The 25,042-nt window shown below is 38.5% G+C and overlaps 1 protein-coding gene across 7 annotated transcripts in view; it reads right to left on the bottom strand.

Moving 5' to 3' along the window:
* The window catches only part of LOC103989113 (probable LRR receptor-like serine/threonine-protein kinase At1g07650), a 32,761-nt gene extending 8,501 nt beyond the window's left edge, over positions 1-24,260 (bottom strand). Inside the window, exons 1-17 of one of the 7 annotated variants that reach the window (XM_065113920.1) lie at positions 24,143-24,260; positions 23,876-24,028; positions 22,269-22,428; positions 21,143-21,214; positions 20,983-21,051; positions 20,820-20,891; positions 20,668-20,739; positions 20,498-20,569; positions 20,341-20,415; positions 20,121-20,192; positions 19,935-20,003; positions 19,775-19,843; positions 10,675-10,746; positions 10,501-10,569; positions 5,051-5,116; positions 4,929-4,964; positions 4,748-4,791 (exon numbers count right to left, since the gene is read on the bottom strand). In XM_065113920.1, coding sequence (XP_064969992.1) covers positions 4,748-4,791; positions 4,929-4,964; positions 5,051-5,116; positions 10,501-10,569; positions 10,675-10,746; positions 19,775-19,843; positions 19,935-20,003; positions 20,121-20,192; positions 20,341-20,415; positions 20,498-20,569; positions 20,668-20,739; positions 20,820-20,891; positions 20,983-21,051; positions 21,143-21,214; positions 22,269-22,428; positions 23,876-24,028; positions 24,143-24,260 — 1,360 coding nt within the window. Of the gene's footprint in view, positions 1-4,747; positions 4,792-4,928; positions 4,965-5,050; positions 5,117-10,500; positions 10,570-10,674; positions 10,747-19,774; positions 19,844-19,934; positions 20,004-20,120; positions 20,193-20,340; positions 20,416-20,497; positions 20,570-20,667; positions 20,740-20,819; positions 20,892-20,982; positions 21,052-21,142; positions 21,215-22,268; positions 22,429-22,644; positions 22,920-23,875; positions 24,069-24,142 lie in introns of those variants that run through there. The other 6 variants (XM_065113921.1, XM_065113922.1, XM_065113926.1 and 3 more) reach the window with 6 other exon arrangements.
* Between the last annotated feature and the right edge of the window lie 782 nt (positions 24,261-25,042).

Genomic DNA, 25,042 nt, shown 5'->3' with positions numbered 1-25,042 from the left:
CATAGCAGAGCGGATGCCAAATTTGACGTGGGACAAGTTAAGGAAAAAACCATGAATATTCATGGTTCAAAGATGATTGACAGAGTCAAAATTAAATAACTTCTCCAATAAAGTTTAGACTTGAAAATCTAAGATCTAACACTTAATTTTACATTTAAAAGAAGAGAGTCAGGCTAGTCTCAATCTGGTCACTGAAACTGTCATAACTTGATCTCAATTTTCCCACAAAAGTTTCAGTAAGGTATTGTCATGGACAAAGCTATAAAAAGAGTTTACAATAAAATGTTCGTGTATATCTGTGTCTTTCGGTCTTGTTCATGCTTTGCATAGCATGTAGAGGGCTTATAGTAGGCTTGATAGCCCCATTTTGGTTGGCTTTTGTGATCGTTTCAGGCTCGTAAACGTAAGTTATGTGTAGTCGTCATGTAGAGGCAAAACTGCCTAGAAATAAGCCATCCAGTCATTTTGGAGGTTAGCTTCGTATAGTGGTACGGAGTGTCAACCAACATAGCACCTAGGAGCTACCCGAGTGGCACATGGCTAGATGGGCCTTTGAGGTAGTGTCTAGAGCTGGTTCGCTGTCTTGTTCCATAGCAAGGTCATGTGGGCACTTCTAGGGATTTTTGGCTGCGACGAACCACCTTAGACCTTTTATCACATGACCATTCAGAGCTTACGAAGTCTATGGTTGTAATTTGTATTGCTTTTCAAGTGTTTGCGGAAATGGTTGCTTGTGGGATCCCGAGTTAAATGCTTTCTCTAACCCGTCTTCTCTTTTATAGATTTTTAACGGACCATAAGAGGTTTCGGGGAGACTGACCCTTTGCAGATGGACATGAAAGGGTACCGCATGACTTAAGCAAAACTAGCTAAGTTCGTTATAGAAAGTATCAGAGCGGGATAAACACATATAGAAATACTTGGCAAGCAAAAGTGGGTGACTTAGCAGCTCTGCATTGAGGGCAGCCAGCACGTGTGACCGATTGAGAAAAATGGGTATTGAGATGTAGAGAAAAGAGTCGCTCAGAGGAGCTGGCATCCAAGATTGACATTTAGAGGAATAACTAACCCTTCGCACGAGAGGCACCACAAAGACAAGCGAGCTGGGAACTAAGAGGAACACGTAGCACACAAAGGTTGGGATGACAGAGTACGAGTTATGACTCGACATTGGCAACCAAACTTGATGGTACTCAAGGCAAGCGGGGTGCTTAGCAAAGAATGAGACTATATAAGGAGGGAAGGGTTTCTTGGTGACCGTAAGAGTTGTGCAAAGCTCACAAAGGTAAGGGGAATTGCTAACTCGAAGAATTCGATACTCATGCAAGGGTTTGTATGCCAATAATGGACTATCCGTGGTCGTTCCAAGGAGACTAAAACTCAGTGCCATGGAGCATTGAAACTTTCTCTTCGGTATGGAAAGAAAGTTCGTAGGAGGCTAAAGTGTGCAACAAGTTCAATATGGGACTTTAGATCGATACAAGAGTTCTCGACCAAGGAACGAAGTAAGCAATACGCGATGTTATACCTATTCTACTCAGAGGAGTAAGTGACAGAAATGATGAAGAAGATGGTACAATCCCAGAGGCAACCAAAACTATTTGGGACTTGCTCCAAGTTAAGGTAAAATTTTGCTCTTTTCGGGCAAAGCTTCTTGTATTTCGAAAGTTCGATGGCAATGAGAAAGTGAATAACAGTAGCTAACTCAACACAATGAATGCAAACACTTTGAGTGCTTTGAAAATGTGAACAAAGAGCAAGCAAAGGATAATAACCAGCTCGATGCATGAAGTACAACTCTCGAGAAGGTGGGTGAAATCTAGTTACCTTTACCTTCTAAACTCTCAAGAGAACGGGGGAAACTGAATACCCCCAGTTCTCTTATTTATCGAGCAACAAAGCTTTGTATAGGTTCAAAGATTCTTTTAAGAAACATAGTGAAAGACAACAGTTGTCAAATCCTCACCAATAATGATTGATGCTACCGAGATTAGACTATCCGCTTCATTTCCTAATAAAATACCAATCGAAAACAAAAGTGAGATGAACCTACTTGGAGGCGACAACTAAGTGGAAGAGGAATCGATAGGCAAATTTTGTGGAGGAAAGACTTCAAAGTCTGCGAGACGATGCTCGTTAATGCTCCAACAAACATCCACCCAGTTCATGCAACGCGAGACGTTTGAGAAACTGGCGCATAACAAAGAAGGTCTTTTCCTTCATCTAAATGATCCGCAGGAACCAACAAAAATCAAAACAACTCAACCAACCCCACACCAAAGTTAGTTGTTGGCAAGTTGAAACAACATAGCGGATCAAAGTTCGACTACTCAATAACAGCGGTAACGAGCAGTTGGGAGCCAAGAGATGTGTTGCAATTAAAGCAGAGGATTGAAGATTCAACAAAGACGAAGAGATGTAGTATCCGTAAAGACTTCGACAAGGACATCAACGGAATAAGTGGGGGAGAATATCATGGGCAAAGTTGTAAATAGGGCGTTCGATGTAATGCTCATCTATGTCCATATCTTTCAATTTTGTTCATGCTTTGTATAGAATGTAGAAGGCTTGCAGTATGGTTGGCAACCTCATTTTGATTAGCTTCTACAGTCATTTCAAGCTTAAACATAGGTTGTGTACAATCGTCGCACAACAGCAAAACTGCCTTGAAACTGGCCATTCAAGTAGCTATTTTGGGAGTTTTCTAACTCTGCAAAGTGATACAGAGTGTCAACCAGCACAGCACCCAAGAGCTACTCGGGTGGCACATGGCTAGATGGGCCTTTGGGTTTAGTGTCTAGGGTTGATTCATTGCCTTGTTCTACAGTAGTGTAATGTGGGCACTTGTGGGGACTCTTGACCATAGCGGATCACGTTAGACCCTTTATCACGCAACCATTCAGAACTTGCGAAGTCCATGATTGTAATTTGCTATCAAATATTTGCTAAAATGATTGCTTGTGGGATCTCGAGTTAAACGCTTCCTCTAACCCGTCTTCTCTTTTGCGGTAAGGGACCATAAGAGGTTTCAACGAGGCTGACCCTTTGCGGAAAGACACGTAAGGGTACCACACGACTTAGGCAAAACCAGCTAAGTCCATGATAATACAGTTAAACTTGAGGAGTTAGTGGTGATATTCATGTTGAGAACTAAAGGTATTCAAATTTCAAAATATATTAATGACCATGTCATTTCATGCAATAGTACAGAGCAAAATCTTAATATGTCAAGGTAAATGGCATCAACAAGGAGGTCCCAAGTCCACACTATTTGGAGTTGGCTATATGTATTTTATTCTGCACTAAGCTCTAAGCTCTGGTGAAGGTAATCACTAGTTGCAGAAGGTGACAACAAATCTCTTTTTATTGTTTCTACTAAAGCTAACACCACTTTTCTTTTAGCTCTCCTTGCACCACTAGCCCTAAATAGGTTTCATTTGCGAATGTCCATCAAAGTTTGCAATATTGCATTGTATGGTAATACCGGTTCGACAACCTACACGAACAAGCGTAAAATGGGAAGTATGCATGGTACAGGGCTAGCATTGTCCGATACACCTGGTACAGGCCCTAATGATGCCCTGTAGCAGACAATTTCCTTTATTCCAGCCTTTTTCAGATCTTTTCCGAAACTCGATATATACTCTCATTACCAACAGTTGGTGACTAGTGTAGTACTGGTTCAAGCCTTGACCAAAACACTATAGGAACACGAAATTACAAACCTTGATGTTCATAACAACTTCAGCAATTTTTCCTCTTGTATTCTTCATCAATATTGCCCCTAATTATAAAATATTAAAATACACATTCATTTTGATATTTTAATGTTAGCACTTAGCACTACTAACTTTTTGTAAATTTTTTTTTTTTTTGAACACCATTCTAATCTATAAACTATAAAGGATAACCGACCTTATAATTATGTTATAGATTTGTCTTTTAAATCTAAGAGACACACAATAATCACACAACAACAGTTGTTCCTCTCTTCCTTAGCCATTTCTTCAACTTTGTGAATAATGTTTTAATCGGTCTTCCCATAATCCCATGCTGCTGAAAATAAAATCAAATATGCTTCAAAACGTGTTAATTATGTATCAAATCATCCGCAAGAAAAAACTTGCAGAAACAAGAAATGATCCAATCTCACTTGCTTGTCTAGGATTCCTACCTATTAGCATGTTCTCACACCATATATCGCATTACGACATAACAAAATGACTCAGCTTTATTTCTGGAACCATATATTATACGGAACATGCATGAATATGATTAAAGGTCCAATTTTGTTTATCAACAATAAGGTTGTCATTACATTGAAATGATTCATGTTGCCTAGTTGATATACACTGAGGAATGTGAAACCATAGATATTGATACACCAAGGAATACCAGAGACAGTACAATACAAATAATATGCTTCATGCATGATGAGATCCAACAAGCACATTTAACTTCTATGATTAACATAAAGAATATATTGACATTCAAAAACTATAAATGGTCAAGCAAGCCATTCCCCCCCACCCCCAACTTATTTATTTTCTAATGTTTTCTTATGCCTACCAAAATTAGATATTAGGACTTCCTATACTACAAAACAGTTTTAAATGGCATATGGTTTCCATTTTTTATGATGTCATTGTTCAGCCAATTATGAGGCATAACAAAGACACAAAAACTAAAATCTTCACCAATATCCATTCACAAATAATGAAATATCCACTTGTAGGAGAATACATACGTTGAGTACACAGAAGTAACTCTAGGCATGGGGTAGCTGGTTGCCTAAATAAATATGAGATGATCATTAGCAATATAATATTTCTATTTGCTTAGAAGTATGATGCTACAGATTAGCTTAGCTCGAGTAGTCTTCTGCCACACAAATGGCTATTCAAGACTCAAAAAAATAAGAAACTTACAAGTTACTAACTTTGACTGAGTTCCCAACCAAGTTCCTGGATCAAGAAGAGTAACAGACTAAGAGATAGTTGTAGGACAAAGACTGAAAAAGACTTCTTTCAGCTATTTTAAGAATTCTTACATTTTTCCTTTTTGGCAGTCAAGGGAATTATGGCTTGTCCAAGTTAAGTTGTTGTAAGAAAGATCACTGCAAAGTGCAAACCACCAATTAAAAAGAAATATTTTCAGAAAGAGAGAAAAAAGAAAAATTACTTGTATAATCAGCCAGACTAAGAATTAGTTAATAAGATGGTTTAGATTTTTGAAGATCAATCTATTTTCTGATCATATATTTCTTACAGAAAATTAAAAAAATATATAAGACCATTGAATGCCATATTCCATTGTGTTCAAAAAACTTGACACTCAGGAAGCAACACCTTGGATGTCAAAATTCAGCTTGAAGTGAAAAATCTAGTGTTAACAAAAAGATAAAACCAGCAAAATGACAGATAAATCACCAAAGATAGATGGTGACTCTATGAGAACCTTAGATATGACAAAAGGCACTTTGTTAGCTTACATGAATTCTATTGTAAGTGCGACATATATCTTGGTCATAAGTCATAACCTTAGAATTGATTCATAGCTTCATAGCTTGAATTTTCATTAAAATAAGATTATATGATAGTAAATAGAGCAAGCTTATAAAGGCTCCATAACTGTTGAGCAAACAACCACTTATTGGAAAAAAGTAGATGACGATATTATAGTATGAAGCTATATATAAAAGAAAAATGATATGACAGATGCAAAGTATAAAGAAGTATCTCCTTGTCATTGCTGGGATTGACAAGTATCTTCTTGAGATTCCTAGAGCTAGTGTCAAAGAAAGACAAGGAGAATCCTAGTACGTCCCTGTGAATGAAGAAAACATTACAAATTAGCATTTTATTCTTATATAAATATTTAATATAACAAAACAAAACTGTAAGTCTCAACTATTTGAGGTCGGCTACATGGATCTTTTGTCACCATTGAAATATGTAAAAATCCATATATTTAGTTAAGTTTAGAGTATTTAAATCTTTATTTATAATTTCTAATGAGGTCTTGTTAGATCTTCCTTTGCCTCTCCTCATACAAATACTATTAATCTTTTCACTTTATCTAACAACAAAATCCATAGGTCTCCAAGCACATGTTCATACTATCTTAAATGATTTTATCTCATATTATCCTCTATCGAAGTGATATCTAGTTGTTCACAAATAAAAATATTTCTTTTCATATATTTTTCAGTAACTCCACAAATCCATCTCAACATTTTCATCTCATCTCAGCAACATAAACTTTTTATATATGTTGTTTTTTAATTTCTCAACACTCAAATCCATAAAATATTACTGATCTTACAATTGTGTTATAAAATTTTTCTTTTAATCTCAAATATATTCGGTGATTACATGAAACTCCTGAAATCCCTTATCATTTTAACCATCCTATTTTTACTCTATGAATAATATACTCATCAACCTCTCCATCTTGTAAAATTAGTTAAGATCCATGTTCATGAGATCTGACATAGTTTTACACAGGTTGTCAATGACCTAACGCTCTTTCCACCTTTTTCATTTGGGATTAAGACTGACATTGGCGATGTTCAATTTTAATAAGGTAAGAGCAAGATATAAGGAATACTTTGTTGAATCTCGGATTTTGATAATAAAACCAATTGATAATGTTATGATCTAATCTGCGTTTTGAGTGATGTAGGACTAGCTTCGATCAGGAGAGGCAAATTGATTAAAGCAGGAGGAATCGGATGTTGAGCCGGAGTTGAACATGTCAGAAGATTAAACGTCGGGCCAAAGGATCGATCGACGTATTGGCAGAAGGCTTCGTGTTGTGAATTCGGGCATCGGGTCGAAGGATCGGACATTGCGCTAAAGAGATTAGAAGTTGCAGGAGTCAACATGCCAATTGAGCAATACGCCGAAGAAGAGGACGATGTGCCAAAGGATCGGACGAAGCGCCGAAAGAACCAATGACATGTCGGACAACAGATGATTCGTGCTTTGTAATAATTTGTCTAGATCGAGTTAGTTTAGGTCGTAATTGGGTTGGTTTAGAATATAATTAAGCCAACTCAATTAGGGGCCAATTGGGCCAAAAGTGAGGCTATTTTGGGCCAAGAGAAAGGCCCATTCAGTGACCCAAAGGTTGGGTCAGGCAGTGGCACCGCCAAAGGCTCAGTCTCCAAGACACAATCTCCGAGACTGTGTCAAGCGGTAGTACTGCCAAACTGGGTGGTGGTACCGCCCAGTGTCAGTGCTGCAGGCAATGGTACCGTCCAGCATAGGCGGTGGTACCGCCAAGACCCGGGAAACCCGGGATGAGACCTTTTTTTGCTCCAATTTTGAAGCAATTTGGGGTCTATAAATACCCCAGTTATTCCTGCATGGAGTAGCAAGAATTGAGCACGAAATTAAGTTGAAAAGGGGGAAAGAATATTTGAGAAAAATTGTGTAATCTCTCTTAGGATTTAGAGTCCACTCTTCCTAGTATTTAGAGAGTTTTTCTAAATGAAGGAGTGAGGTCTAAGAAAGAGAGGTTGTAAGGGTTGTCTCTTAAACCCGTGAAAAGGAGAAAGAGTGCAAAAAGGTAGTTGATCTTCTCCCATTGAAGGAAGATCGATAGTGGAAGTCGGTGGCCTCGAGTGAAGAGGAATCGGGAGTGGATGTAGATCACGATGACCAAACCACTATAAAAATCTGGTTTGCATTTACTTTAAGCTTTTCATTTTAATTGCAAACTGATTTCTTACTTTCACTACGCTTACGAATGTGTTTCAAGTTAACATCTTTCCGATATCGATTTTCATCGAACGTATGAAGTTTCAAAAACAGCATTTTTATCGTAAGCACTAATTCACCCCCAGTACGCGGACCACCCGCTACCGGACGGAACATGATACAGTGCTAAAGTGCTACAGTAAGAGGAAGAAATATCTAAAACCGCTCAGTAACAGTGATACAGTGCTCCAACAGTTAAATTGATCGCTGAAACCCTTTCTCATAGTATTTTAAACCCTTCTTCTCCCATATTTCACTCCATTACATTCTCATACTCTCTTAAACTATCTCAAACTCTTTTTTTCTCACATTTGTGCTCTCCTAAACTCTACAAAACAACGATTTGTGAATTGAATCGAGGCTAATTTGGGAATATTAAGAGGAAGAACTTTCTAATCAACATGTATGTTTACATAAGGACAATCCATAATAGACTGAAATACGAACCTTGCACAATATATTCTTCAAAGCCCGAAAAAGATATATGATACTATTCTTACCTAATTTACATTGATTTTGCTAAACTTATGTTATTACTATATTTATTTCTAACTTAAAAATCCCATCCTAACTTTTTTTTTTCAGGTATTTTCGGAGGGTTTTACACCTAAATTAGGTGTACCGCTCGGTACGCCCTGGCGTATCGCTCAGTACATGGTACCGTACCGTACCGAGCCAACCTCGAAACACCGGTATGATACGGTATTGCATACCTTGATAGATTTACCAATGAATATTTGCAACTATTACATAATGTGGCCCAACCATTTGCAATTGGGAAAAGGAAAGATATATGAAAGACACGAATTTGCACAAATGGCCATGCTAAAAGCTCTCTTAACCTTCTAAAGAAAAAGGTCGCCAGATCATTAAATCACAGGTTCATTTGCACTTAGTTTTTATTAAAGAAAATTTCTTAACTTATTGATTTATTCAACATTACCTATTTTCCCACACGATCTAAACAACAGAGCAAGAATCTGAATTTCAGCCCAAACTTCTGATTTTGACACCCCTCCTTGTATATAGCTAAAAGTTGTAGGAAAGTGCACCAATTCTAATGGATCAAATCTGTCAGTTCAATCTAAATCTAACTAAAAAGAGTTATGACAGTTCTTCATCTCAAAATTTAGGTTTTAACAGAAATTCCCCGGTTATTGCTTTGCTACCGGAGAAACTTTATCAGTTCATTCATCTAATCACCAAAAGTGACATCAAAGAAGGGAAGAGGTGCAGCATTTTGACATTTCCTTAGCATAACAGTTTAAAATCGAGAGTTCTTTTTCTCCCTCCCTCCATCTCTCTCTCCATACTACCAAAAATACACCGCGTGTAGACTGGAGTTGGCAATGGTTAGCAGGCTGCATGCACAGCAATAGAATAGTTAAATTTTCCACAAGATATATTAGTTTCTGCCTTCTATAGAACTCGACTGAAGCTCTTATCTAATGCAATATTTGTTACCATCAATTTTAAAAATTCTATTATGTGCTACACATAACATGATTCATCCAAAGAGGCCTTGATTACAAAACCAGCAAGCCCTCTTAAGGGTATAAAAAGAGAGAGAATTATCGACTTCTAGTTGTGGGGAGAGCTCTCCCTTGACCCCCTTGCCTACAACAAACTCAAAAAAGTAGCCCTGCAGATCTCTGCCTGAAACCCCGAACTTGGGACCAGAGTTCGTTGCTCCCACCCGACCACCAGTCCCTCAGACACTCTAGCTTATGATCAGTCATTCATGAGGGCAAGTTCATGTCCAAGCCCCGAACAGAATGGACAAGTCAATTGTTTGGGAGAATGAAATGACCAAGTCAATCTGCTTGAGGAAAATGAAATGACAGTCAATTCTCTAAGCAACTGAAACTAGTACTGTAATGCTGAGACAGTAATGGGTATACATGTATGTGTCTTCTAATTCAGGTGATGTTAGTGGAGACCTCGACTCCTATTGAGTTACAGATCAGATTAAACCAACCATTACATACACTGATGTTAAAAATGTGAACAAAAATTCATGGTAGGGACCACCAGGCACCTAACAAAAGTCAGGTGGGCCCAAAGGCATGAAAACTGCAACCAGACATACTGTATTTTATCCTTATTTCCTCGAATGCCATTCTTTCTTGTATATAAAAACTGAATCATGTTGGACTACCGCTGCATGCAGCTAAAATAGTTTTGAATCAAAATCTGGGTTTATCTTTCTCAGTAGAGTGGATGGGGTTGGAGTTGAATGTCTTCAATTGTTCTTAGTTCCTTGAAACTTAAACAAACCAAGGAACTTGAAGTGGAGATCAGAGCATATTGGTCTTCAGCTTAGGTCATGCAACCGAAACCACAGTGTGCAAGTCACATCAAACAGAAAAAAAAAAACCGTCCTTAATGGCATATTTGGTAAGTCTCAGTTTGGGACTTTTCTTCAGTGGGGTTATCACAGCATGCCTATGATGTTTGAGTTGGGACTGTTACATGGGCAAACAGCTGCAGAACTCACTTCAAAGTGAAATATCAGAGCAAGATGCTTCAAGTTCCCATAAATGCCACAGGCCCACAATAATAATAATAATAATAATATTATTATTATTATTATTATTATTATTATTATTATTATTATTATTATTATTATTATTACAATATGAAGAATATGACAGTCAAAATGTGACAACATGCACACAGAAATTTCAATTTATATTATAAACTTATAATCTGAAATAAACATCAAAATTGATCGTACATGTGTTTTGGTTTTCCAGTAGATATCCAGTCAGGGACAGGGCCAGATAAATTATTGTTGTTCAGAAACCTGACAATAAAATCGTAGTAGGTAATAAGTATCATGAAGGATGACTTCTACTACCAACAAATTGCGGTGATGAAATAACAAAAAGTATTTCAGTAGGTTACTTACATGGAGTCTGAGACTCTCAAGTTCTGAAATGTAGTTGGAATTGCACCCGATAGATAATTAAAACTAAGGTCCCTGATGAAAGAAACAGTCAGAGAAGTCATAGTTGAGTAACATCCAAGCGAGCGTATCTTTTTTGGAATATTAACAGTAAGAGAAGTCCTCAGTAATTGAAGTAGCAAAGCAAATGAGAAAATTGATAATCTTTGTACCACAATCAAGGACAGAGAGGAACCATTTTTTGGAATATTAAGATTCACCTATTATAAAAAATGGACTAGTATCGCATACATATTTGTGTATAGAATAAAAAAAGGCAATAGACATACCACTCAATATATTTTTGGTATTGAATACTTTACCAGGTGATACGCCACTACATTAACCTTGCTCAATAATTGCCTAGTAACAGAACGGATTGAGTGAAAATGCTCGATCCATGTGTTGAATGGCCATTGGATCAGCATATTGACGAGTACAGTCAAAACTGGATTCCATGATTCCATCTACCTTTCTAGAGAGCAAAAAATATTTAAGTATAATTATTTCATCCCTTATAAGTAATCAAACTAAATCCTACTTGTTTTTCTCTCCACATCCAATACTCCCATGCCCTCCTTTAGTTATCACTATTTTCTCTCTTTATATGATCAATTCCCTCTCAACTTATATACTTTCATCTAAATTTCCCAAATTCCATTATGGTTTTAGAATAAATAACATATCCATTAAAAGATCAGGTAAATTTACATAAGGGAATATCTAAAACAAATAACAAGGAATTTCTCCATTGACCAAAACTTTTACTGAAGCAGAATAAACACCTAGTCTCTAAAAACATCTAGTGCAGTGAAGTTAACCACATAAATAGACTAAATTAAATGATCACTAAATATTTCTACTTTCATGTCTCAATTATCATGCAGTTAGACCAGAATATGCTAACACCGAAAATTGTTAGTAAAAGGATGAAATTCCAAAATAATTGTTACACACTGCAAGATAACAAACCGCAAGACAAGTGACTACCACTTGGCAATCATTTTCAGAAGGAACCAAGCTAAAGTTACAAGCATGCAGCACAAAATCTTTTCATCATAGCTGCTGTTACAACCTTGGCTTAAGTTCAACATTAAACAATCCTATCCAACTCAATTGTTGAAATTAAAAAATGGGTTAGAGATGGCCCCAAAACTAATGCAAGCCCAGTCCAACTCAAACATGTATTCAATTAATAATGGTTTGCAGATATATATGTATGTATGTATATATATGTATGTATGTATATGTATGTATGTATATGTATGTATACATATGTATATTTATATTTATATATGTATATATGTATTATGTATATCTATATATATATATATATATATATATATATATATATATATCTATATATATATATATATATATATATATATATATATTTATTTATTTATTTATTTATTTATGTTTGCATATATACATATATATATATATATATACACATGGTATGCAGTACCGAATGGTACCGCCCGGTATGGGCAGTACATACCGGTCCGACGACATACCGGTACGCGGATCGCCCAGTATCAAACGGAACGTGCTACAGTACTATAGTATTATACTGTAGCATTGCTACAGTGCTACGGTAAAGAAGAAAATATATAAAACTGCTCGGTACGCCCTGGTGTACCGCTCGGTATGCCCTGATGTACCGCTCGGTACGCCGATACTATACCGTACCGAACCAATCTCGAAACATCGGTACGATACGGTATTGCATACCTTGTGTGTGTGTATGTATATACATACATACATACATACATATATATATAACATAGAAAATTATGCATTACCACTTTGTAGTTGCTGATTTAACCTCAAGATTTAGCAATGTATACAGCATGATCAATCTGACCAAGAGATCAACCCTATCTAAATTGGATTATGACAGGATTTAAATAACCTCAGTCTGAGGTCAGCTTGATGGGATCACTCTTATATCCAGAATCATGATTTCAGTTCAGCATATTTATTCATGTTATTCTTGAATATTGTATCATTATCTGACATAATTTAGAGTATCAAAATTGGGTGGCATTTAAATTTCTACAAACGCTCCTATTCTAGTATCCTTCAACGAGGTGGCATTTAAATTAACCTTCAACATGACCAACCGGATCTAGTTGCAATCATAATCACAGCCAAGTATGATAAACTATGATAAGATCTACTCGAAAGAAAATTCCATCTCATAAGTGATTCTTTCTACTGATATATTCGCTTCTATCAAGAGATTGATTGTACCATCTTTCTACTGATATATTAGCACATAACTCTTGGCCAAATAGTTACTCTAAACATCAACCCACTGCCCAAAAGACTCAACATGCTCTTGGCCAAAAAGCCCTTGGCATTGAAGTCTAAACTGTCTTCACCCAGTCACTATTCATGACCAGAAAGGAACTTCTTCCTCCCGTGCAGGCTGTTATAGTTTGTCGCTCTATCCAGGCCCTGTTAAGGTCATGGTTGCTAGAGCATCACTCTCCAACCAAGGATAGTCGAAGACTTGCTCTCTTGAACAATACACTCCTTATTATAGAAGTCCTTCAATGATTACAGGACACGCTATATTATCTAGTCATTGTTTTGATATATCTTCCTCACCTTAGTGACTTAAGCAAACAGGGAACCACATTGAAAACTTTCCTGACACCATTTAGACAGTGTTCATCGTGTAAGCTCTTGATCCTTAAAATACCTACCACTCCCCTTCCATTTATGCAGTCGGCAACATTAGGAAGGCCAAGTTTCCCAAAAAAAAACCTGCTTAACAAGGCACTAAATCTCATCTTATGTGAATAACTCTTCTCACGCCCCACTTAACATATATCCATGCCAACATGTTTCATTCTAACTCATACTAGATGAGACCTTATATTAGTGAATGAGCAATATTTGAGTAGAAATATTTTTCCCTTCTTTGCAAACAGTCTCTTGAGATAGCAATCCAACTTGTTTTGACTTAATCTAGGTGAGCTTGAGCTTCACCGGTAATCCTAGTCGAGCTTGTAAATGATTTCGAGCTCAGCTTGGCTTTTCCAGGAGAGTTCAAGATCAGCTGAAGATTAGCCTCATCAGTAGTTTGTTTATCCTGTCAAATGAGTGGAGTTTGATCTCGTATATGGAATGAGCCGAGCTCAAGCTCAGATTATCAGAAACCTAGCTACAATTTCATAGAGGTAAAGAATTAATTTAGTAGGCATAATCTTTCAAGAAAATAAACAGAAATGAAATAAATAAGAAAAGCTAGAATAAAAACAACATCATTAATTATACTCAATACATATCTGAACTTCAAATACATATGATCCACTAACTATTATAGTATCATACTATGAAATATGCTCCATTGTGCATTCTCGGCGATCCTTCCACCATCACATGCATATATAGCTTGTACATCTATTTTTAATTGTTAAGTGAAGCAACAATCAACAGAAATAAGAGCTTAATACATTTGTACAAAAAAGATATAAATTTTTCTTTTTAGGTTTGCAATTACTTAATCAATAATAACCACATGTCTATGTACAAGCCTTATTATTAGTTTATAAGGTTAGCGAGATTATAAAATAATTTTAATGACAACTATATGGATTTATCAACCAGGAATGATGATTTCAATCTAAACCTATGTTGTACTTACTTGATCCAGTTGGATTTAATTAACTCTGACAACGGACTGTCACGGACAAAACTGTAAACAGGGTTTTAATGTAATGATTATGTATGCCCATGCCTTTTGGTTTGTTCATGCGTTGCACAGCAAGTAGAGAGATGATCGAAGGCTTAACAGCCCCATTTTAGTTTAGTTTGGTGGCCGTTTTAGGCTTGTAAATAAAGGTTGTGTCATGTGGACACTTGGGAGAGATATTCGGCCTGTAATGGACCATTTTGAACCCTTTGTTGTGTAACCATTCAAAGCTTGTAAAGTCTGTTTGTAATTTGCATTGGCTATGAAGTGTTTTCTAAAATGTTTGCTTGTAGATCCCGAGTAAGGCGCTTTCTCTAACCCGTTTTCTCTTTTGTAGGTCCTAAGGGACCATGAGAGGTTTCGGGGAGGCTGACCTTTGCGGATGGACACACAACGGTGTCGCACGACTTAGGCAAAACCAGCTAAGTCTGCGACAGATGGTTTCGGAGCGGGACAAGCACTCATAGAAACATTTGGCATGCAAACGTGGGGGACCTAGCGGGGCTGCATTGAGGGCAACCAGCACGCGCAACCGTTTAGGGGAAAATAGGCATGGAGATGTAGGGAAAAAGAGTCGCTCAGAGGAGCGGGCATCTAAGATTGACATTCAGAGGAATGGCCAACCCTTCGCGCAACAGGCACCACGAGGACAAGCAAGCTGGGAAGAATACGTAGCGCACAAAGGTTGAGATGACTGAGTTTGAGCTATGGCTCAACATTGGCAACCATACTTGATGGTGCTCAAGGTAAGCGAGGCGCTTGGTAAAGAATGAGACCATGTATAGTGGAATGGGTTGTTCAGCGACCGAAGGAGTTGTGCAAAGCTCACAGAGGTGAGGGGAATTGCTAACTCGAAGAATTTGGTACTCATGCAAAGGCTTGTATGCGAACGATGGAATGTTCGTAGCCATCCCAAGATGACTGAAACTCAGCACCCTAGAGCATTGAAACTTTCTATTCAGTATGAGAAGGATGCGTCCGTAGGAGGCTGAAGTGTGCAGCGAGTTCAACATATTGCTAGGACTTGAGGGGTGCAGCGGGGGCTGTATTGACATGGAGTCGCAATCTAGCAAGTGCATTTGCAGGAGGCAGAACAATGCATAGTTTGTTCAGCAAGGCGGAGTAGTCCAAGGGGATGGTGATCTCCGAAACTTTCAGAGAGAAGGAAGCGAAGAGAGAAGTTGCTCCAATGGGATAGACATCCAGAAGGGGTAAGTCCCGGCACTCCAGAGGGAGAACCATGTGCAACGGACCGCACATGTTGAGGAGTACCTTAAAAACAACTTCACAAAGCTCAACGGATCGAGCGAGCGGCGAGGAGTTGTCGTATGATCTCGCTTGAGATAATGCATTGGGGGGATGCATTGCGAGATCAAGTGGGGAAGCGATCCAAGGCAACGCAAATAAAGGCACACTTGGAGTTGACATGGAGATCGGACTCAATGAAGGGCTGACCCGTGGAATGGTGGGCGTGAGGACCATCATCAACTCAATGCAAATCGAGGAGCGGAGCAACTTGGGTGTAACTTGGCGAAGTACCCAAGCCGTATGAAGGGAGCCGACATAGAAGATGGAATATGGAGCGGAGGCACAGAGCTTTCGTTAGATAGAGGTCAAAAACATGAACTCTTGTAGAGGCAAGAGCGGGATCATGTCGTTCCATGGGTCCCGTATTCTGATGGAGCGGGCTCATCCTGCATGGTGCCACAAACGAAGAGAGCTTCGAGGCATATGCACCTTACCTCAGAGAAGTATTTGACGGAGGAACTAAGGCGACTCAACTTACAGATGTGAAGTTGGGTTCAAAAGACCTTGGCACGGGGCAAGAGGACACGGAGGCAGGTACACTTGAAGAATATGCCACAGTGCTGCCATGAAGGAAGCGATGCACAGCGGATATTGTGCTGGTAAGGGCAGAGGCCCAAGATCCAGATAATGGTGTACCAATTTCTACGAAGTCGGTGGACTTCGGGAGCTACTAGGCGACGGACTGTCCTAGAGCAGTGTTTCGTCTAGGTGTGACCCGAGAGCGGGTGGACAAAGGTCGATTGTCAAATAAGCGAACACAATCGAAGGTGGAAAGGCTCTACGATGTGTTGGTAGAGGCCGAGGGATCACAATCCGAGTTCATCCCACAATGATCAGAATGCACTGGAGATGTCACCAGGAGGCGATACAGTGCAACGGATTGTGGTGGAACAGTTCGTGGCAATGCAAGACACACGAATATTGTCCCGTGAGGGACTATATCATACGGAGGTATGATCGGGAGCTACTGGAAGCTCCACTTCAGTGAACAACACAACGGCAAGAAGGGCTATGGATTCAAGGAGTGAAGGTCATGGTACCGCAGAGGCGAGTCTTCCGTTCGTGCATCAAATTTTGCATCAGATGAAAGCCTTGGTCATCAGCATATGGGGGATGTGTACTACCGAGGAAAAAGTTTGAATGCAAGTACCAGTGAGTCTCATAGGAGGGACCTGATCATGCAGAGGTATGATCGGAGCGGTTGTAGAGTTGGACTACTTCAGAGCTCATATTCGCTTAAGGAAGCCCGACAAGTCATAGAACAAGGCCGAGTAAGCGAACGTTGCTACCAAGGAAGCTAAGGAAAACAGAATCGATGCGAACCCTGCAACATGATGGCAGAGGCCATGCATGGGAGTTGCAGTCTGTCTTTCCATCGACCAAGGGGAACTGTTTGGAGAACATAGAGGTGTTGAAGCAGGGGGTTGAAAGGGGCGAGGAAGCGACGACAAATCCAGAGAGACTTAGCTACCCAAAATCAAGCATCGATTAGAATGGAGGTGGACTCGGAGGAGTGTCACAGTGCCACAAAGGCAGATTTACCGATCGTGAAGTAAGGGATGCAGATGTGAGGCGACGGATAATAGGGCCATGGGCATGGCAACACCATGGTACCGCAGAGGCGGGACTTCCATGAAGTCATCGATCCCTTGCTCTCATGGAGGGAGAGCGCTTGGACGTGAAAGGCGCCGAGGAGGTGGTGCATGCAGAAGCAAACACCAAGTACCAAGACAAGGCTGAAGGGAAAAGGCCAAGGAACTTCGTAAGACCGGTGTCAACGAGCTTTTCATCAAGATAGCCGAAAGTAAAGAACTTCAGGTCATACAAGAGTGCATGACCAAGGAACGAAGTAGGCAGTACGCGGTGTTGTACCTTTGCTACTCTGTGGAGTAGGCGGCAGGGTTGATGGAGAAGACGGTACAATCCCAGAGGTGACCAAAACTATTTAAGACTTACTCTAAGTTGGGGTGAAAACTTCCTGCATTCCAGAAGTTCGATGGCATTGAGAAGGTGAATCATAGTAGCTAACTCAACGCAAGGAGTGCAAACACTTCAAGTGCTTCAGAAGTGTGAGCAAAGAGCAAGCGAAGGCCAGTAACCAGCTCGATGCATGGAGTACAACCCTCAAGGAGGCGAGCGAAGTCAAGTAACCTTTGTCTTCTAAACTCTTAAGAGAATGGGCGAAACCGAGTACCCTAATTCTCTTATCTATCCAGCAGAGGAGCTCTGCACATGTTCAAAGACCCTTCGAAGAAACCAAATAGAAGACAATAGTTATTAAATCCTCACCAACGATAATCAGTGCTACTGAGAGTAGATTATCCGCTTCATTTCCCAACGGAATGTTAATCGAAAACGGAAGTGATGCGAACCAACTTGAAAGTGACATCTAAGTGAAAGAAAAGTCGATGGGCAAATTTTGTGGAGGAAGGACCAAAAAATTTCACAAGTTTACGAGGCGATGCTCATTTAAGCTCCAACAAGCATCCACCTAGTTCAAGCAGCATGAGACATTTAAGAGACTCGCACATAATAAGGATGGTCTTTTTCTTCATCTGAAGGATCCGTAGGAACCAACAGAGATCAACACAACTCTACCAACCCCACACTAGAGTTATAGTCATTGGCGAGTTGAAGCAGCATGGTGGATCAAAAGTTCGACTACACAACAACAGCAGCGGAGAGCAGCTGGAGCAGAAGATTGAAGACTCGACAAAAGCAAGGAGTTGCAGTATCGACAAAGGCTTCGACGAGGACGTCGAAGGAATAAGTGGGGGAGAATGTCACGGACAAAACTGTAAACAAAGTTTTTAATATAATGCTTATGTATGTTTGTGTCTTTTGGTTTGTTCATGCGTTGCACAACATGTAGAGGGGCAGTTGAAGGCTTAACAGTCTCATTTTAGTTGGGTTTGATAGTCGTTTTAGGCTTGTAAATAAAGGTTGTGTCATGTGGACACTTAAGAGAGATATTCGATTTGTAGTAGACTATTTTGGATCCTTTGTTGTGCGACCGTTCAGAGCCTGTAAAGTCTGTTTGTAATTTGCATTGGCTATGAAGTATTTTCCGAAATGTTTGCTTGTGGATCCCGAGTGAGGCGCTTTCTCTAACCCGTTTTCGTTTTTGTAGGTCTTAAGGGACTATGGGAGATTTCGAAGAGGCTGACCTTTGCGAACGGACACGCAACGATGCCGCACGACTTAGGCAAAACCAGCTAAGTCCCTAACAGGACAGGGCAGAGTTGCACATAACTTCTAAAATTTGAATTGGGCTAGGGATGGGATGATATCATTTCCCAATCCAAAGCCTTATCGTTCTATATAGAAATAGTTTCCTTTGTATTATTAAAATATATTTACACACATTCACATAATTTATTCTCATAAATCAGGATGAAGAACAACCAAGGTGGTAACTCTTTAACATAGTTCAGGGATGGTATTGTATTTTTTAACATGTGTTAGCGATGAGGTGGGAGCATGGTGGGATGGGAATGGTTGGGCAAAATCTGCCCCACCCTACCGTGCCTCATAGTCATCATTAGTACTGCCTTATGTAGATTCGCCACTTATAAGCTTATAAGTGAACTCGTTCACAAGTCTAGACATGAGTTTGCTCAAGTCTACAGGAATGCTTATTCACAATGTTATTAGTGAGTTAGCTCACAAACCTAAACGAGCCATGTTTTTGCCATGTTCATGAACAGTTTGAATCATTTGTAACCCCAGTCTAGATTGGTGTAACATTCAAATGTGCATTTAATTTTTTCCATCAAATGAACGAATTTATGATCCATGATCTATTCCAGTCCGAGTCCATCTACAATGTCCGATTCAAATCTTGATTGAGGGCAACTGTTAGAGATATTAATTCCCTATCCATATACAAGGAAGCAGGAATCAGGGAAACTGAGACAAGTATTGCCTTGCAAGTATTTTGAACTGCATCAGATACTGGTGCAATAGCAAGGCAACAATTGTAATATATTAAGTCCAAAAAAGGGTGAACCAAGTGTAATGCACAAAGATAGTCAACTTACAAGTACTTACAAGTACTTAAGATCAAAATTTCCAATATATTCAGGGATTCTTCCAGACAGTCCGCAATTTCTTAAAATCCTGTAACAAAAATCAAACCAAAAAGGTGACCCCTCTAAACTGATAATTTAAAATTATGAATTAATTAAACATTAGAGATCATTAAGCTCACAATGAGCGCCATTTTTTGGAGGCACTTAGCTGTGGAAAGCTCATGGTTCCATTTATATCACTGATCCGTCTGCAAGTAAAAACAGTTCCAACAAATAAGTCTGTCGCAATTTCAGGTCCCGAAATTACATAGTGGAAATGAACCCTAAATGTTACTCTGGATAATGGAGTCCTAAGTTTCACTCACAATTCAGTTAAATTCTTTAAAAACGCAATTCCAGAAGGACTTGGACCTTCAAAGCCACTTGCTTGCATCTCTCTACCATCCAAAGAAGGACAAATATTGGGTATCAATAATTCATGCATGGAAGATACCATCCGGAAAAAGAGATATCACATTTATATAAGAACTTCAAAATGTTTGATGACACATTGATACAAGAATTTCAAAATAAATGACGACTTACAATCTGTAAAGATATGTCCAGTTTTGAAAAATCTGCTCTGGTATCTTTCCATTAAAGCGGTTATCATTGATCCTGCTGCAATGGTTTTTTTTTTTAATGAAATAGCCTACCAAGAAAAACTATAATATAATAGGATTTATAAAACTTTATTACATACAAGTCTTGTATCTTGTTGAGCTTTGCGAGATCCACAGGCAAGTTCCCAGAAAATGTATTTGAAGACAAGTGCCTGCAAAGCAAACCAGATATATCAAACAATCACAAAAGCTGATATTCAAAATTTGTATAACAAAGAAGAAAAACTAAATGCTTAAGAAAAGGTCTCACAATGTCTCTAAGTTGAGTAACTCCCCAAGTTCTTGAGGTAAATGTCCTGTAAACTGATTAGCTTCCAGATCTCTTCGTAAAAACAATCAAGCAAGTCATGAACCCAAATTATCATATTTTGACATAAACAAGTGGAAAAATGTTAAACCTACAGATTTTTCAAATTTGAAAGATTTCCAATCCATTGTGGAATTTCTCCAGAGAGGCGATTTCCCATTAGAGAACTGCAGAAATTCCATATCCAACCAGTTGATAGAAAACAGGGAAACCATTCTTTAGAAAATTTAATGGCAGAAAAGGAAAAGTCAAACTTACAGATTCATTAGAGGCAAAGTTGCCCACTCAACAGGTATTGTACCATTAAGGCAGTTTCGAGTAAAGTCTCTATTCAAGACAGCATAAATACAGGTTAGTGATACGGAGAAAAGGCTTAATTGAACAAGTTCAACCATTTTGAAGATATAGAACAACCCACATTATTTTGAGATTGCGAAGCCGAGCCATTTCTGGTGGTAGAGTTCCTGAAAGATTCTGGGATTTGAGGATTCTGTAAATTCAAAGAATTCGTTAGGTGGTGCCGCCCATGACTTAAGTGGTGGGACCCATGGGATTAATTAAAAACTCCTAACCCTAATCTTACATGACTTAGATGGGAAAAACCTAAAAGGTGACCGTCATAGAGAAGAAAAGAGACTTTCATCTGGGAGAAAAAAGATTCGACTATTGGTCGAGAGAAATTGGTTCTGATTGTCATGATTTTTTGGTATGTTGATCTAGACACAATGCTCTCTGAATTGATCAAGGTAGATCTTTAAAATTTCTTCTTCTGCTTAGTCTTTTTTCCTAGTTTCTTGAAACTCATCTGAATGCCTGGTTTTATATGATATTGATATCCTCTTGTTAATATAGAGAGAGTGACATTGTAATCCCATTATTTTATAGTGGAAGATTGATCTGGTTTGGCCGTGATTTTTTTGTTCTTCTTCAAGTTGAAGGGTTTTTTCACATAAATCTTGTCTCGTGATTTGCTTAGGATTCTGTCACTAATCCGATTGACCTGCACTGTTAGATTATTTACAATATATTTGGTGTTAAACTATGTCTTATTTGATTCACATAAAAAGGAGAAAAAGAAGATTATGATGTTTGTCACTTTCGCAGATTCAGGACTCCATATCTAATCTTTTCCCAACAGAATTAACAACATGAATACTAATTAAAAATCAAGCAGCACCGGCAGTTCAAAACTCCATAAACAAAAGAAAATCATCCTAGACCAATTTCTAACTTAGTTATGATTGCAGACAGTCAAATAAATTCTTAGGAATGCACTCAGAATCTGCTAGCTTTTCTGCAGTAATACTATAGTTTTCAAGAAAAAGAAAAAAAATGTGTAATTAATTCAATGATCAATTTTGATCAATGGCCGCAAGAAACATGATCAACTTTAGTGTCAGCTATCCAAAATAAAATCTTAGTCATGGTGAAGTTAAAAATCAACAAAAGCATCAATTATTTAACAACTGCATAGAACAAGAAAAAAAACCTATGACGAGAGCAAAACCATTGTCCAACCAATCTCGGGTACTGGGGACCCTCACATTGTTGTGATATGGCAGACGGTGTTGTTGTTGTAGTTACAATTGCACGTGACATTGTCATCCTTTCCGGTGATCCAGCTCGTTTCATTGTTACATGGGTCCACGTTGAAATCCCAGCCGGTTTTGCCCAAAGTCACCGCGATCTTCTTGAGCGCATCCACTAATCAAACCAGAGTAACACTTGGATCATTGAGCAATCAGAGAATCGGATAACTCCACCAAGAAATATCGATAAATAAAAAACACAAGGTGAACAAACATTCCGGAAACAACCCCCTAGATTAGGTAAAACCATCATAAATCTCATCAAGACGCAACGTAGTAATTCAACCCAAAAAGGAGGGAGTCAACGGAGAAAGAATCAAGAATCAATTACCGAATCACCTGAAACTCCAAAACATGGGTTGGTGATCGATTCCAAACAGGAGGTATCTTTTCCTTCTGCCTTCCCGCCGCAACCACGCCATCAAGTAATCGGTTTCGCACTCGGAAAATGTAAAGACTTACTCCTGATGTTAATGGAGTCGTGGCGGATAAGCATCTGAATGCGGTCCGGAACATCTCAAACAGTAGGTAGGGTTTCGGAGACAGGCTTCGTCTCGTCGTCCCCTTCCCGCGACCGGAGGCGATTTAGGATTCTCTCTTCTAATGTTTCTTCCCTTCCGCGAAATAAATATATTTATATACATATATATATATATATATATATATATTTGACACATCTTTTTTAATTTTTCATACCTCCATAAAAATACTATCAAGTATATAAAAAATAATTTATGCAAAGATAACGCCGTAACGAACTTTGAATCCAATACAAAATAATTTATCAACTTTAGTTAAGTTTCAAATAAACATTATTATTAATCTAAGAATAAGACCTTTTTTTAAGAGTAAATAACGAATCTTAAAACCTTATAATAAGGTGACAAAAGTATTTGCCAATCAAACTAGTCAATATATTTTGCACGCAATAAATTGAGTTATATATTAGTTATAATTTTTTAGAAAAAGGTTACATAAAAAATATTATAGCTGACATCACAATAGACCAATTCACCCAATGGATGAAGCTTTTTCTTTTCTACTGATCCTCTCAAAAGCAATTTTTTGAGAATTGTACATTAAGACAACTCTTTATGATATTGTAGTTACTACCTAAGCTAAATCTCCTATACAAGTTCCTCCGATGTCTAAATTAATTTATATTAAAAATAAAAAATTTTAAATTATATATATATCAAATAATTGAAGGATAAAGTGTTAAGAAATATATGCATAGTAATTAATACCTTATCATCCATCAATAAAAGCCACAGCATGATTCGCGACACAACAAATAAAATCAAATTTGCAGTGCTGTTTTTTGTTTTCTTGTTGCTATTTAAATATTTTAATTCTAATTTGAAGTCAACTCTCAATCATGAAAACAAAAATTAATCCGATTCGAACAATTCAATCTCTGATTAGATGTCTAATAGTCAAATCGACTAGAATTAGACTCGATCTACTAAAATTTAGTAGACCGATAAATCTTCTACTTTTTATATGAACTCAATAATAGAGTAGATAGAAAAAAAGATGGGAGTAAGAGGAGCTCGTTGTACCCTCATCATCCGGTAGACGAGTCAGATTGGATCCGATCGCGGGGAAGCTAAGCAATGCGAGGACCAAAGAGGATGTAAGCAGCCTCCAGCACATCTTTCTTCTTCTTCTTCTTCTTCTTCTTCTTCTTCTTCTTCCTCCTCCTGCTGAGTTTGCTGCAATTTGCTCGGTCTCAGGAGAGACTATGAAATTTTATAGAAGAAAGCTGACTTATATTCGTATCTACAGATGACATATCAGTTTCATCTATATCTGTAGCATTAATCAACCATGAGGATGATGAATTTGTGGAAGATTGCTCTGCATCCATGCTACTGATACAAGAGTCAGCAAAAGGCAGCTTTCGGTCTCCGATCCTATATCTGTAATTATTTTGCTGACTCTCATATCATTGATGTATCTACAGATGACATATCAGTTTCATCTGTAGCATTAATCAACCATGAGGATCATGAATTTGTGGAAGATTACTCTGCATCCATGCTACTGATACAAGAGTCAGCAAAAGGCAGCTTTCGGTCTCCGATCCTATATCTGTAATTATTTTGCTGACTCTCATATCATTGATGTAGTGCAATTTTCCACAAATTTGATGATCCTCATGTCTCCAATGGTGACATCGATCCACATAAATATTAATTTTCTATGCGACATAATATTTTTATGATTAACTTTCATCATCAATGATGTGTCTGACGCCAACTTGACGAGAGCGAAATGTCTATGGATGTGAATCTCTCCTTTAAATTTTTAAAAAGTAGTGGACTCTTCACGAGGGTGATAATTACGATAAGACTTGTGTGACATCAGCTGACATCCCATGTCTCTGTCGGGCTGATAGCGCCTGGCCGACACGGGCTGAAATGCCAACCGAGGCCCATTAATGATCACTCAGGCTCGATTCCTCACGTCATGCCAACAGCAAGGTCAGACGTCATCAAAAGGTACTGCGAGCCAACACGTCAGGTGACACTAAACTCCCATATAAATATCCTTGCGTTCTGACCGAAAGAGAGAGGAAAAAAGGTAGAAAACGATAGCAAACACGGAAAAAACTCCTACGACCCCTGACTAACTTAATCATCAGAGGGGTCGGGTCGAGCATCCCGACCCAACCTGTGTCCAGGAACGAAGACAATGTGCCTCTCACCGGATGCATTGGCGAGGAG

The sequence above is a fragment of the Musa acuminata genome, chromosome BXJ2-6 (assembly GCF_036884655.1).
Source record: "Musa acuminata AAA Group cultivar baxijiao chromosome BXJ2-6, Cavendish_Baxijiao_AAA, whole genome shotgun sequence".
NCBI classification, from domain to species: Eukaryota; Viridiplantae; Streptophyta; class Magnoliopsida; order Zingiberales; family Musaceae; genus Musa; species Musa acuminata.
The sequence above is the reverse complement of the archived record's forward strand: the minus strand, read 5'-3'. Positions and strand labels throughout refer to the sequence as shown.